The 11492-nt window shown below is 36.0% G+C and overlaps 2 protein-coding genes across 8 annotated transcripts; one reads left to right on the top strand and one right to left on the bottom strand.

Moving 5' to 3' along the window:
* Positions 1 to 662: 662 nt before the first annotated feature.
* LOC18096835 (uncharacterized) lies at positions 663 to 8991 on the top strand. Of its 7 annotated transcripts, none has more exons than XM_024597547.2 (16): positions 664 to 1134; positions 2153 to 2395; positions 2701 to 3100; positions 3184 to 3361; positions 3476 to 3615; positions 3711 to 4938; positions 5038 to 5138; positions 5319 to 5463; positions 5949 to 6017; positions 6142 to 6187; positions 6285 to 6649; positions 6735 to 6814; positions 6948 to 7083; positions 7630 to 7831; positions 7945 to 8027; positions 8602 to 8991. In XM_024597547.2, the coding sequence occupies exons 3-16, from the start codon at positions 2784 to 2786 to the stop codon at positions 8734 to 8736; spliced, it is 3225 nt and encodes a 1074-aa protein (XP_024453315.2). In that variant the 5' UTR covers positions 664 to 1134; positions 2153 to 2395; positions 2701 to 2783; the 3' UTR covers positions 8737 to 8991. The 7 variants fall into 7 exon arrangements, 6 of the variants coding, with proteins under 6 accessions (XP_024453317.2, XP_024453316.2, XP_024453315.2 ...); XM_024597546.2 differs by lacking the exon at positions 2153 to 2395 and adding an exon at positions 1291 to 1396; XM_052451543.1 differs by lacking the exon at positions 2153 to 2395 and having other exon boundaries at positions 675 to 825; positions 932 to 1134.
* A 697-nt stretch (positions 8992 to 9688) lies between these two features.
* LOC7483529 (60S ribosomal protein L37-3) lies at positions 9689 to 11039 on the bottom strand. The gene is made up of 4 exons (XM_002304167.4): positions 10883 to 11039; positions 10633 to 10768; positions 10098 to 10199; positions 9689 to 9962 (listed from the first exon to the last, which is right to left on the bottom strand). The coding sequence occupies exons 1-4, from the start codon at positions 10883 to 10885 to the stop codon at positions 9916 to 9918; spliced, it is 288 nt and encodes a 95-aa protein (XP_002304203.1). The 5' UTR covers positions 10886 to 11039; the 3' UTR covers positions 9689 to 9915.
* Positions 11040 to 11492: the final 453 nt, after the last annotated feature.

The following is an 11492-nucleotide window of genomic DNA, read 5'->3' as shown; positions in this document are numbered from 1 at the left end:
TAAGAAATTTTTTTTTATATTTCTACATTGTTTTAATTATTTTAATATATTAATGTGAAAAATAATTTTTTAAAAATAAAAATATATTATTTTAATATATTTTTAAATAAAAAATATTTTCAACCGTAACCACTATTAAATTTCTAAATAAAATCTACATCTCAAAAAAAAAATAATAATAATAAACCACACTAGAATCTCAAATACATACAGATACATTGGAACTAACAGAAAAATCTTAGAGTGTATTATTATGTTTGTTGTATTATACTATAAGTAAAGTTTTTTAAATTAAAATTATCATAAGGACATAACTTAAATTAAAGAATTAAATATTTTCTTTAAAAAAACTAAATGAATTACTTGAAAAAATAAATCTTTCTTTGAAAAGAATAATAACAATATTACATAGTTTTTTTAGTAAATAGAACACCTAAATTAATAATTTAATTAAGATAAGATTTAATATATTTAAAATAAAAAAATTAAGTGATTTTTTTAAAAAAAATATTTAGAGTTATTAAATATGTAATTAAATATTAACTAATTACTACGATAAAATAAAAATTGATTGAAGATAGTTAATTCTTAAATATTTAAGGTCTTTTTTAATTTTTTAAAATTAAAAAATCAACTTTTATAAAAATCATAACCAGAAGGGTCAATCAATCTCAGTTAGTTGAGAGGAGCTTATGATTCGTGACTCACTGAGTGACGGAAAAGAAATCTCACATGCACATTGCGCACGCAACTCAAAATAAAGAAGAATGGAAAAGAGAAAAAAACCGTATAGATTGATGGATAATCAATCTCAACGATCCCCGCGTTGAGCTTCTCCATCAATTAAATTAGGAGAAATGGATAATCAGGTTTTCTTCGATTCTCCACATTTTTTAATTTACTTGTTTTCTGCTTCACATTCTTTGATCAGGTCGATTGAGGAAATGATAGAGAGAAATGTATAGAGTGATCGAGATTTGGATTTGAATCTGCTTCCCTTTCTTTTTAATTGTTTGATGAATGCGAGAATGAGCACGCAAAGGCAGGTGATTGTACGGGACTTAGTGGAGGAAGCCAAGAAGAGGATTGTTATGTTGGTTATTTGTGTTGTTGGATTATCTTATCTCATGTCCTGTAAGTTCCTCTCTCTCCCTCGTTTTGCTTTTTCGTTTTTCTTCTTCTTTTAATCTGTGATTGTATCTGAATTGAGACTGACTTAATTAATTAATATAGCCAAAATGTATGCTAATAGTCTTGTTTTATTTTATTGTTCCTTAACTTTTTAATCAGATTTCTAGATGAGCAAAACGTTGATAATATAGGAAAGTTAGCATTGGGAAATTGAATGCTGGAGAGTAGCATTGCCAGTTCTGATAAAGATTGTTATCTTGATAAGGTTAATATCTGTGTTTGAGATGGCACCTTTACTCTTCTCTGGTACTGTTTCTGTTGGTGTGTGTGTGTGTTATGTGGCTTTGACGTAGTGGTTGGACGATCAATGGGGTCGGTGAAGGGAGGAACGGAATTAGTGAGAAAGGGTAATTGTAGAGGGGAAAACATTTTATGCTTTCAAAAATGATATGACGCGGTGCTTGAATATATATACACCATGAAAATCCAGATAAATAACATGGGAATGTATGTGTTCTGATTTGCTATCTTCTCAATGTTGGATAGGAACGATGCTATAATTTGTGATGTCTCTATGTTTATGTTTTACGTGCTTATTTCTTCTGAAATGCTTGAAAATAATGACGTGGTAAGAGAGTGTCTTTTGTTTTAATATATTAAGGGTTTTTTCTTTTCTTTTCTTTCTTTATGTCCCAAGGGAATCATGTCAAAAAGAAAGAAAAAAAACAATGATAATCTGATAAATTGGGGTCCAGTCATACTAACAAAATTACTACAAATAACTGCTAATAAACATACTGCAAAATATAAATCCATGTAAAAATGAGTGATCATAAATGGACATAGTAGAGTGAAGATTTCTCTGCCGATAGTAACCATAAATTAAGGTTTCAAAATGGAGTAGATCAATGACTTTGTAGTTTGATGGTAACCTTCATAAAGCATTGAGGCATGTTGATTGTGAACAATCTGCAATGACATTTTCAACAAAATTTGTGCATATTTAATTAATTACCAGCAGGAACAGAGCAAAAATGTAGAGGCTCCCATGAGACTTTGTTTCATTGTGAAAAGCAAAGATGGCCAATAAGCTCTAGCTCAATTGACTTCCTGCCCTTTCCCACTCCCCATTTCCTTCAACTTGAGTTTGAGCCTTCATATGGACCAAAAATACATGACAGTGTAGAAGCATTGGATGAAGAAAAGCCCATGGTGAATTATTTATAAACATTATGGAGGAAGTAGCATGACCAGAGCAATTAAGGTCTGTAAATTCTGTTATACTTTGGTGTATACAGTTGCTTTCCTACAAACAGAGAGTCTTACGGGGGAAATTTCACTCTTTTATGCATACATTCATAGAGAACATTTGCACTACATGAATGGTTGCTGCTTTCAGCAGTTAAACTAAAAGATTTGATTTGTATGGGTTGAGAACATGAAATTCTGGTTAGTTATTTTCTGGCTGTTTGTACATTAATGTACTCTCTCTCTCTCTTTCTCTCTCAAAGCAATGCCTTCTTGTATGCTTGTCTTTAATTGTAACTTACACTCAGTTACCTTTTTCAGTAACGAGTGCCTCAGTTTGGGTCAACTTGCCTGCTGCTGCTTCCTTGATCATTCTCCTTCGCTACTTTTCCCTGGATTATGAAATGCGCAAGAAAGCTGCTGTATATAACAACAAACCAGCCTCCACAACATCAAGCACACTGTCACAAAACAAATCTCTTGAATTTACCAGGGTTGTTGAAAAGTCCGATTGGAGAAGGAAAGTGAATTCACCTGTTGTTGAGGATGCAATAGATCATTTCACTAGACGTCTAGTCTCTGAGTGGGTGACAGATCTATGGTACTCTCGCTTAACCCCTGATAAAGAAGGTCCGGAAGAACTGGTGCAGATAATGAATGGTGTTCTTGGGGAATTTTCAAGTCGCATGAGAAATGTAAATCTTATTGATCTACTGACAAGGTTGCAGTTCTTTTTCTCCACACTTTTCTCTTACTTGTCTTCAAGGTTATTTGCTTTGTCACTAATCATCTCGGGTGACACAGGGATTTTATTAATCTCATCTGCACCCACTTGGAGCTTTTTCGTGCCATTCAAGCAAAGATGGAAAAGCGACAGTCTAGTGTGCTTACCATTGAACAGCGAGACAAGGAACTAAGACATGTCCTGGCTGCTGAGAACAAATTGCACCCTGCTTTATTTTCTACTGAAGCTGAGCACAAGGTTGATTTTTTTATTTCTTTGTTCATTAAATCTGTGAAGTCATCTAATCTACAGCTGTTGCCTCTAATGGTAAGGATTGCAAGTTTAGTGACAACCTCTATCACTTATTCTCAGGTTTTGCAGCATCTGATGGATGGTCTCATTTCTTTTACATTCAAGCCAGCAGATCTGCAGTGCTCTTTCTTCCGTTATGTTGTTAGGGAACTTCTTGCTTGTGCGGTAATGCGACCAGTGTTAAACTTAGCTAGCCCAAGGTAGTCTTTCATTCTGCTTCGTTTTATATTTTTGTGTTGTCATTTTCCCTTTCTTTCATTTTTTTTCTTTCTTTCATTTTTTTTTTCTTTTTCAGGTTCATAAACGAAAGGATTGAAAGTGTTGTCATTTCTAAGGCTAATCAAAGAGTTGCTGCAGCACAAGAGACATCTCATTTCAAACCAAATGGGTCTTCAAGGATCTCATCCAATCATTTTTCGAGGTTTTTAGATCCTACTGATACTGGGGTTGAGCTTGTGCAGTTAAAAACCGACCAATGCAGAGGTGGACCAGATGCCCCTGAAAAAGATAAAGTGAATGGAAGCCATATCTCAAAAGATCCATTACTTTACATTGATACCCAATCTTCCCGCACATGGAGCTCGCTGCCCATGAATTCCCAGATTATTAATGAAGAAGGAATGCAACGACATTTTTCAGGAGGAGAATGGGGTGAGAGGTTGGATATGATGTCTCGCAGAAAGACTGCAGTCCTTGCTCCAGAAAATTTTGAAAACATGTGGACAAAAGGGAGAAACTATAGAAAGAAAGAAGGGGAAAATCGATTGATAGAGCAAGTCCCTCAGAATTCTTCAGCGAGTAAGTATGTTACATCAGATCATTCAAAGAGGGCATCTAATTCCAAGAAGGATGGTGTAACCAAACTCGATGCCCCTCTGGCCCACAACGCCCAGTCTGTGGGTACTGAGCAATCTACAGTAGAAAACCCTCTACATCATACAGATCAGAATATGTCAAACTATCCACTATTTAGTTCACACAAAGATGGCATACGGAGCCTCATGCGTGTAGATGAGATTGAATCAGGTAGCACTAGCTCTTATACTTCTGAAGAGGAAGATGCGAACAGTGTAACCGGACTTGATTCTCCAGGAACTAAAGTCTGGGATGGTAAAACTAACAGAAACCTGGCTGTTTCCCACATTCATCATCCACTTGAAAATCCTGATGGCCACAGGGAGAAGAAGACTGGCAGAGGGCTTGCTCACTATCAAAGATTATCTAGACACCAGTCTGGCAGTAAAAGGTCAAGGCCAAGCACTCAGAAGGTACATGTTTGGCAAGAGATTGAGAGAAAAAGCTTCTTGTCTGGAGATGGACAGGATGTACTTAGTTTAAAAGGACATACTAAAGCTGATGATTTCAGTGACGATTCTGAGGTTGAAAGTTTAGATAGAGTTTACAGTGGAGCAACTGCGTGTTCATCTGCAACATCTGTTTCTATTCCTGAAAACCACACTTCAAATGTTAATTCTTTTAAACATTCATTAATGGTGGACTCAATTTATAAGTTGAGATGCGAGGTACTCCACTTAAAAGCTCGTTACTTCTCTCTGCTCAACTGCTTGACCTTTCATCTTCTAATTTAGTGATAAAGGATGCAAACCCTCTTGCTGTTGCAGGTTTTGGGTGCAAATATTGTTAAGAGTGGCTCTAAAACATTTGCTGTTTATTCCATATCTGTTACAGATGTAAATAATAATAGTTGGTCGATCAAAAGAAGGTGCTATGGATTTCTGTCTCAAATTTCTTGTTTCATCTCCTGTTGATGTGTTCTGTAATAAGCATCTTCCATGAATATATTATCTTTCCAATGTCCTCAAAAACATGGTGAACGCATGATCTTTGTAATATTCTCTCATAAAGTTATACAGCTCATGTAACTGAACTTTTCTGCCAACAGGTTTCGACATTTCGAGGAGTTACATAGACGTCTCAAAGAGTATCCGGAATATAGTCTTCATTTGCCACCTAAGCATTTTCTCTCTACAGGCTTAGACGTGCCTGTCATACAAGAGCGGTGTAAATTGCTTGATATATATCTAAAGGTCAAACATTTAATCTCACTGTTTTTGTTCTGTGAGTTTGATATCGACTTTAGCTCTTTGATAAGCTGTAATTGTGGCTGTCAATGGAGTTCCAGCTTGATTTTGCAGCTACAATTCCAGTACTTAACAGATTTGTGCTAGTGTTTGGCTGCTAAGTACTGGTGGACTACAGTATTATGCTGTAAAGTAACACACACATGCAAACATAAAATTAGTAAACATAAAAAGTATTGTGCATGGAAATTTAGCATTTCTCATTTTACAACCATTATATATGAGTGTGCTTACCACGAGAATGCATTTACATGGCTAATCTAGTACCACACAACCGAAATTCCAAATCATATTATTTTAAAGTTTGCCATTAGATGAGTGTGCCTAGTGAGAAATAACTCCATTGTTTCTGTATTTAGAAATTTCATTATGCTACTTCATTTTACCATGCCTTAATTCTATACCTAACCTAGCATGTTGCTGTTTTCCAGAAGCTCTTGCTACTTCCAACAATTTCAGGATCCATTGAAGTCTGGGACTTTCTTAGTGTTGATTCTCAGGTTTCATATTTTCTGCTGTCTTGTTAATGGATTTTTATTTCTTCCTTTTTTTGTGAAGGGAATAGTGTTTTTTTCTGATATTTCTCCTATACTATTCAGTTGTTATATATTTGGTTTCATGCAGACGTATGTGTTCTCTAATTCGTTTTCTATCATCGAAACATTATCAGGTGAAGATTGTTAAATTTAGAATGCTATCTATTATTTTGATTTTGATTTCTTTATTTTGATCTTTCCTCTCATTTCATATGTCTTGGAACTTTCTAGTTGACCTGGATGACAAGCCCTCTGAAAAGAGTAAAAGGGTTTCAAATTTTATTGGCCCTGCAATCAATTACTTATCCGCTAGGAAGGAGCAATTGAGTGCAGAGTGCAAGGAATCTATATTGCAGACAAAGCATAATCTTGGGGCAGTTGGGGCACGAATGATTTCAAAAGACACGCCTCGTTCTCCGGTGAAGTCTATTAAAGAATCTGGAAGATCATTGAAGGATCCAGGAAGTGATTCAGATATGCAAAAGAATGTATCATCTGCTAGAAATTTAGAGGAGAATGTAAGAGTGGGTGATAGCTTAGAAGAGATGTCTGCGTCTATTCACGATACTGCTAGTGATCACATGCTCCCTACAGAGGTGATTAAAGTGGGTTAAGAATTGGGCTGGATTGCAGGTTTACCTTAAAAATAAAAGGTTGTCTTACTAAGTTTATTGCTTGCAGTGGGTGCCAGCAAATTTGACTGTTCCTATACTTGACCTGGTAGATGTCATTTTCCAGCTACAAGATGGTGGATGGATCAGGTACTCAATATATGGCTATGTAGAGTTGTGGTGGTTTGTCTTGTCTCTTTATGCAAGCTATCTTTTGTCAACAAAATGACACCCCACTGTGACTGGGGAGGATATGCTGCTGGCATTGATTTGTGCATTGCAGGAGGCAGGCTTTTTGGGTGGCCAAACAGATACTACAACTAGGAATGGGCGATGCTTTAGATGATTGGTTGATAGAGAAAATCCAGCTTCTGCGTAGGGGTTCAGTTGTTGCATCAGGGATCAAGCGGGTTGAGCAGGTAATCTTTAAAGCTTTTCAGTTTCTTCTATTTTTGACAATTCGCTAAACCTTCAATAATACATGGCAGCATAGATTGGTATTGAAATGCTGGAGTATTTTTATTGAAATGGTTGGTAACAGAACTGATAGATTGGATCGTTGGATGAGTAATTTGGGTGGTGTGAAATCATGTCTATTATTTCTACCCCCACCATTGAACTTCAATCTCCATATAATCCATCCTTTTGCTAACAAAAAAGGGTGAGATAATGTGGCATATTTTAAAGATGGTCCATCTGAACTGCTTTTCGGTAATGCTGAGTGAGATAGGGCGAGTGAGGTAGGTAGGGATAGAGGGAGAGATATTAGGAGTTAAGTGGGGGAAACTTTTTCTTTTCTGTTCTCCCTGTTTTTCAGCAGCTGGAATGAACTACACTAATCTGAGAATATGCTGAAGTAGATTAACTTGTCCTTTAGATTGTCCTTGATTGTGTAGGAGGCTTTAGAAAGAAAGATTGAGATGCTTGTGTATTATCCTGATGTTAGCTTCCTTGTTATTAAATAGATACTTTGGCCTGATGGAATATTCATCACCAAACATCCAAAGAGACGGCCACCACCCCAGCAACCCACGGAAGTGTCTTCTCCTAAATTGATTTCCCCTCATGGCCAGCAACCCATGGAAGTCTCTTCACCTAGATTGAATGATGAGCAGCAACAACAGGATGCAGTTCGACGAGCTAAATTTGTATATGAGCTGATGATTGGTAATGTCATTTTTCCTATGCATTCATTCTTTATTTCTGCATTACTGAACTATTATTTTTAAATTCCTGTGGCGAATCTTCCATGCCTCAATAAACCCTGTTTGGGAATGCAGACAACGCACCAGCTGCTGTTGTGGGCCTTGTTGGTCGAAAGGAGTATGAACAACGTGCAAAAGATCTCTACTTCTTTCTTCAGGTATTTTATCTTTCTTGAGATTAAAATCCAAACTTTGACATGTAAAGCATAAAAATTGCAGCTGATTATAGATTATTTTGTGTCACATGCATTTAACCCTCTCAAATGGAAATTGATAGAGAGAGATGGAGAGAAGGGGGATGGGAGAAGGGGGATGGGGGACTTCATCTTGCTGTATTGTCGCTGGATGTTGTTTGTCAGCATCCATTTTTTTTTTGGATATGTAGAGAGAGATAGAGAGAAGGGGGATGTTGTTTGTCAGAACATTTAACAAGGCTTGTCAAATAAATAGTGGTCAATGAGGGAGGCAAGCCATTGAGGCAACTCGGTTTAGTGAACTGAAGAATGAAAGCTTTTAGTGCATCAACGATCTGGGTAAGTGTGGCACCAGTGAACAGATCAACACCTATCATTCTGGCTGTTAATTTGTGACCCTGAAAGAAAAAAAGCATTTCTGGTGTATGCCTTGCACATTTGTTGTTCTCCATGCCCTGTTGAATATTTCTTGGCGCACCTATCATTTGTGTACAGATGATGTTACTGAGCTTCAATGTTTTTCCTTTTCCCTGCGCAGTCATCAGTTTGTACGAAGCAACTGGCTTTTGATCTCCTTGAGCTGCTGCTTTTGACTGCATTTCCAGAACTGGATTCTGTTTTCAGGCAGTTGCGTGTAGAGAAGCATAAATTTGGCGAGTTTAAACCCAATTAGTTAAGTTAATCGCATGCCAAGGCCAAGTACACGAGTCTTTCTTGTTTTCTTCAGGTATGTATCATATTCTTTGAGAACAAGTTTCTGTTTTCAATTTTTGCAACTGAAACATTGTCCCACTTGGTGATCGATAGTATCAAAAGATGGTCGAATTGATCAACAGTTGTGGTGCTTAGTTAGACTCTTGTCTTGGCAATTTTGAGGATATTGTATCTAAATCATGAAAATAGTAATGTACACAATGATTCATGCCTACCCGTTTTCTTTCCCTTCTTTATAGATCTCTCTGCTCTTGATCCAGTGAAACGCCTCCTTGTATAATGACAGATTGCAGCTATAACTCCATGATTGGTTTGATATAATAGATTCTTATGATTGGTTGTTCAATTTCTAAAATCTTACAATATAATGAAAGATTGAGATAATAGGGACTCATAACATTACAAGCATCATATAACAAAAGTCATGCAATGAACCATTACATGATTAAAGGACAATTAGACAAGGACTTAATTGCAATTTTTTTCAACATAAGATTTAAACTGTTATTCTCATAAAATACATAGAAAAGAATATTCAATGAAGTATTAATTTATAAATAAAAAGACGGATATTTTTTTAGAAAAATTACAGATACTACAAAGAAACTTCTGCAAAACCTCCTTCAGTACATTACTAATAGATTTGCAGCCAAATAAAAGAAAAGTAATAAATCATCTCATCCCATTACATATTCATCACATTGCGTTTATATATTTGAATACATTACTGAAGATGAAGTTTACTCAACATCATCCAATCTTTGGCCAGGGGATATACTTGCTCGGACCAACAGATTGCAATAAATTTTAAAACTAATTGTAAGGTACAACTATATCTTGCTATGGATTTTCTGATTTCACAGCACCATGGGGTCTCAGTCAGTAGTCAATAGCAGTTACCAGGCCAGAAATTTTCAAAAACTTCCTCAAAAACATAGAGCAAATCGAATAACAGTCGCAACATCCTCTTTCAGAATCAAACCAACTACATAATTAGGAAATGTTAAATTATCTAAATAGCATAAAAAAGGTGAATAGCACCCATTGAACGACGTTCTAACAAAACTCCCCAATGCATAAGTTGCAAGTAAATCTACAATAGGGTACCCAGATAACACGCTCAAAAATGACTCACGGCTTAAGCAGATGCCGCTGTGCCCTTCTTCCTTGGTTCTGCTTGAGTGCCTGATCAAAAGCAAGCCAACAAAGTCAGAAATAACAGAAAGGAATCGTGCAAACCCAAATATAGCATTAATTAAACTAAAAAGAAAGCAGTTCATGAAATGACGGTGATAAAGAGCAGGAAATAAGCTACATTACCTTCTCTGAAACCACTCTTGAACCTGCGAGGAACATTGCGGAGATACCTCATCCTTCCAGTTCCAGTTGTCTTCCTCCTGATTGCCTTCTCACTCCAGTTGTCTAAAACCACAATAAAAGAACAAACAATCAACCAACTTGTTTACAGATCAAACTGTACAGGTTCAAGCAGAAGTTTCAAATTTAAAAGTTAACCAGGAGCGGCTCAAAATTATTTATATATATTCATAAACCACTAATTCATGAACATAAACCATACATGAATGAATTGCTGATACAGATAAAAAAAAAAACAGGTAAAGGAGCTTGAATCTTTGAGCGTGGGCAGAAATGGAAACTTGCTTGACCACCACCCATACAAAGGATATAAACAAATCAGTGATAAACCTATGCATATGCCAGTACAGATATAAACAAAGGAGAAAAAACACTAACTTGAAAGCAAAAGAAAAGGCAAAATTACTTCCATTCATGTACCCAGAAACATACAGATTCCAATATGAAGAAACGACTAGGTAAGCAAAAAAAAACATACATTTCCTCTTGCGGGCAGCAGGGAAAGCACAGGCGGAGCAACGGCTCTTCTGGAGGTGGAAGCTACGGCGGCCACACCTAACACAGAGGGTGTGGGTCTTGTTCCTCCTCTTACCAAAACTCCCTGTTCCCTTCCCCTGCCATTGTTACAAAAACACGCATCCATGTAAGCATTAATACATCCATTACGTAGATCAAAACTTACAGAAGATAGAGGGAGAAGACGATTGATTTTGTTAGGGGTGTTTTACCATGGCAGCACAGATGCAAAGAAACACCTAGAAGAGCTCCTTTTTTTCTGGGTTAAAGAACGACACAGCGGCGTTCAAGAGTTATATATACCATCCACTTAGGGTTTTTATTTTTTGGGCTACTGAGAATTTGGGTCTTTTAAAAGATTTAAACTCACAACACATGATAAAAAAAAGTACTGCGTAAATAATATATTTTGACTTAATTATTTATAAAAATTGCGGTTTTAAAATAGTGGTTATATTAAACAATTGTTATTATTAATTGTGTATGTATTAAACAACTGTTAATGAAAATAATAGCTCTTCAATATATAAAAGCTAATATGAATAGCGGTGGTGTTATTTTCTAATATTTATCATAAATTTGATGATGAAACAAATCTTAAACCACCATAACCAAAACTTTAATTTATATGTTGAGCCCAAATATAAATAGATCTAGAGAGTTGTCAAAGCTTTATAAATATTTTCTCTTGCTCAAGGTCTAAAATGGATCCAATCTTAGTTGTGGATATTCCTTTTTGATGTTATAGACTTATTTCTTTTAGCTATTATGGTCTCTCTTTTAAGGATCCAATTTGGCCCACCAATAAAGTTTTCTTAGTCT

Source organism: Populus trichocarpa, chromosome 3, assembly GCF_000002775.5.
Source record: "Populus trichocarpa isolate Nisqually-1 chromosome 3, P.trichocarpa_v4.1, whole genome shotgun sequence".
Taxonomy (NCBI): Eukaryota; Viridiplantae; Streptophyta; class Magnoliopsida; order Malpighiales; family Salicaceae; genus Populus; species Populus trichocarpa.
This window is presented reverse-complemented; position numbering and strand designations above follow the sequence as displayed.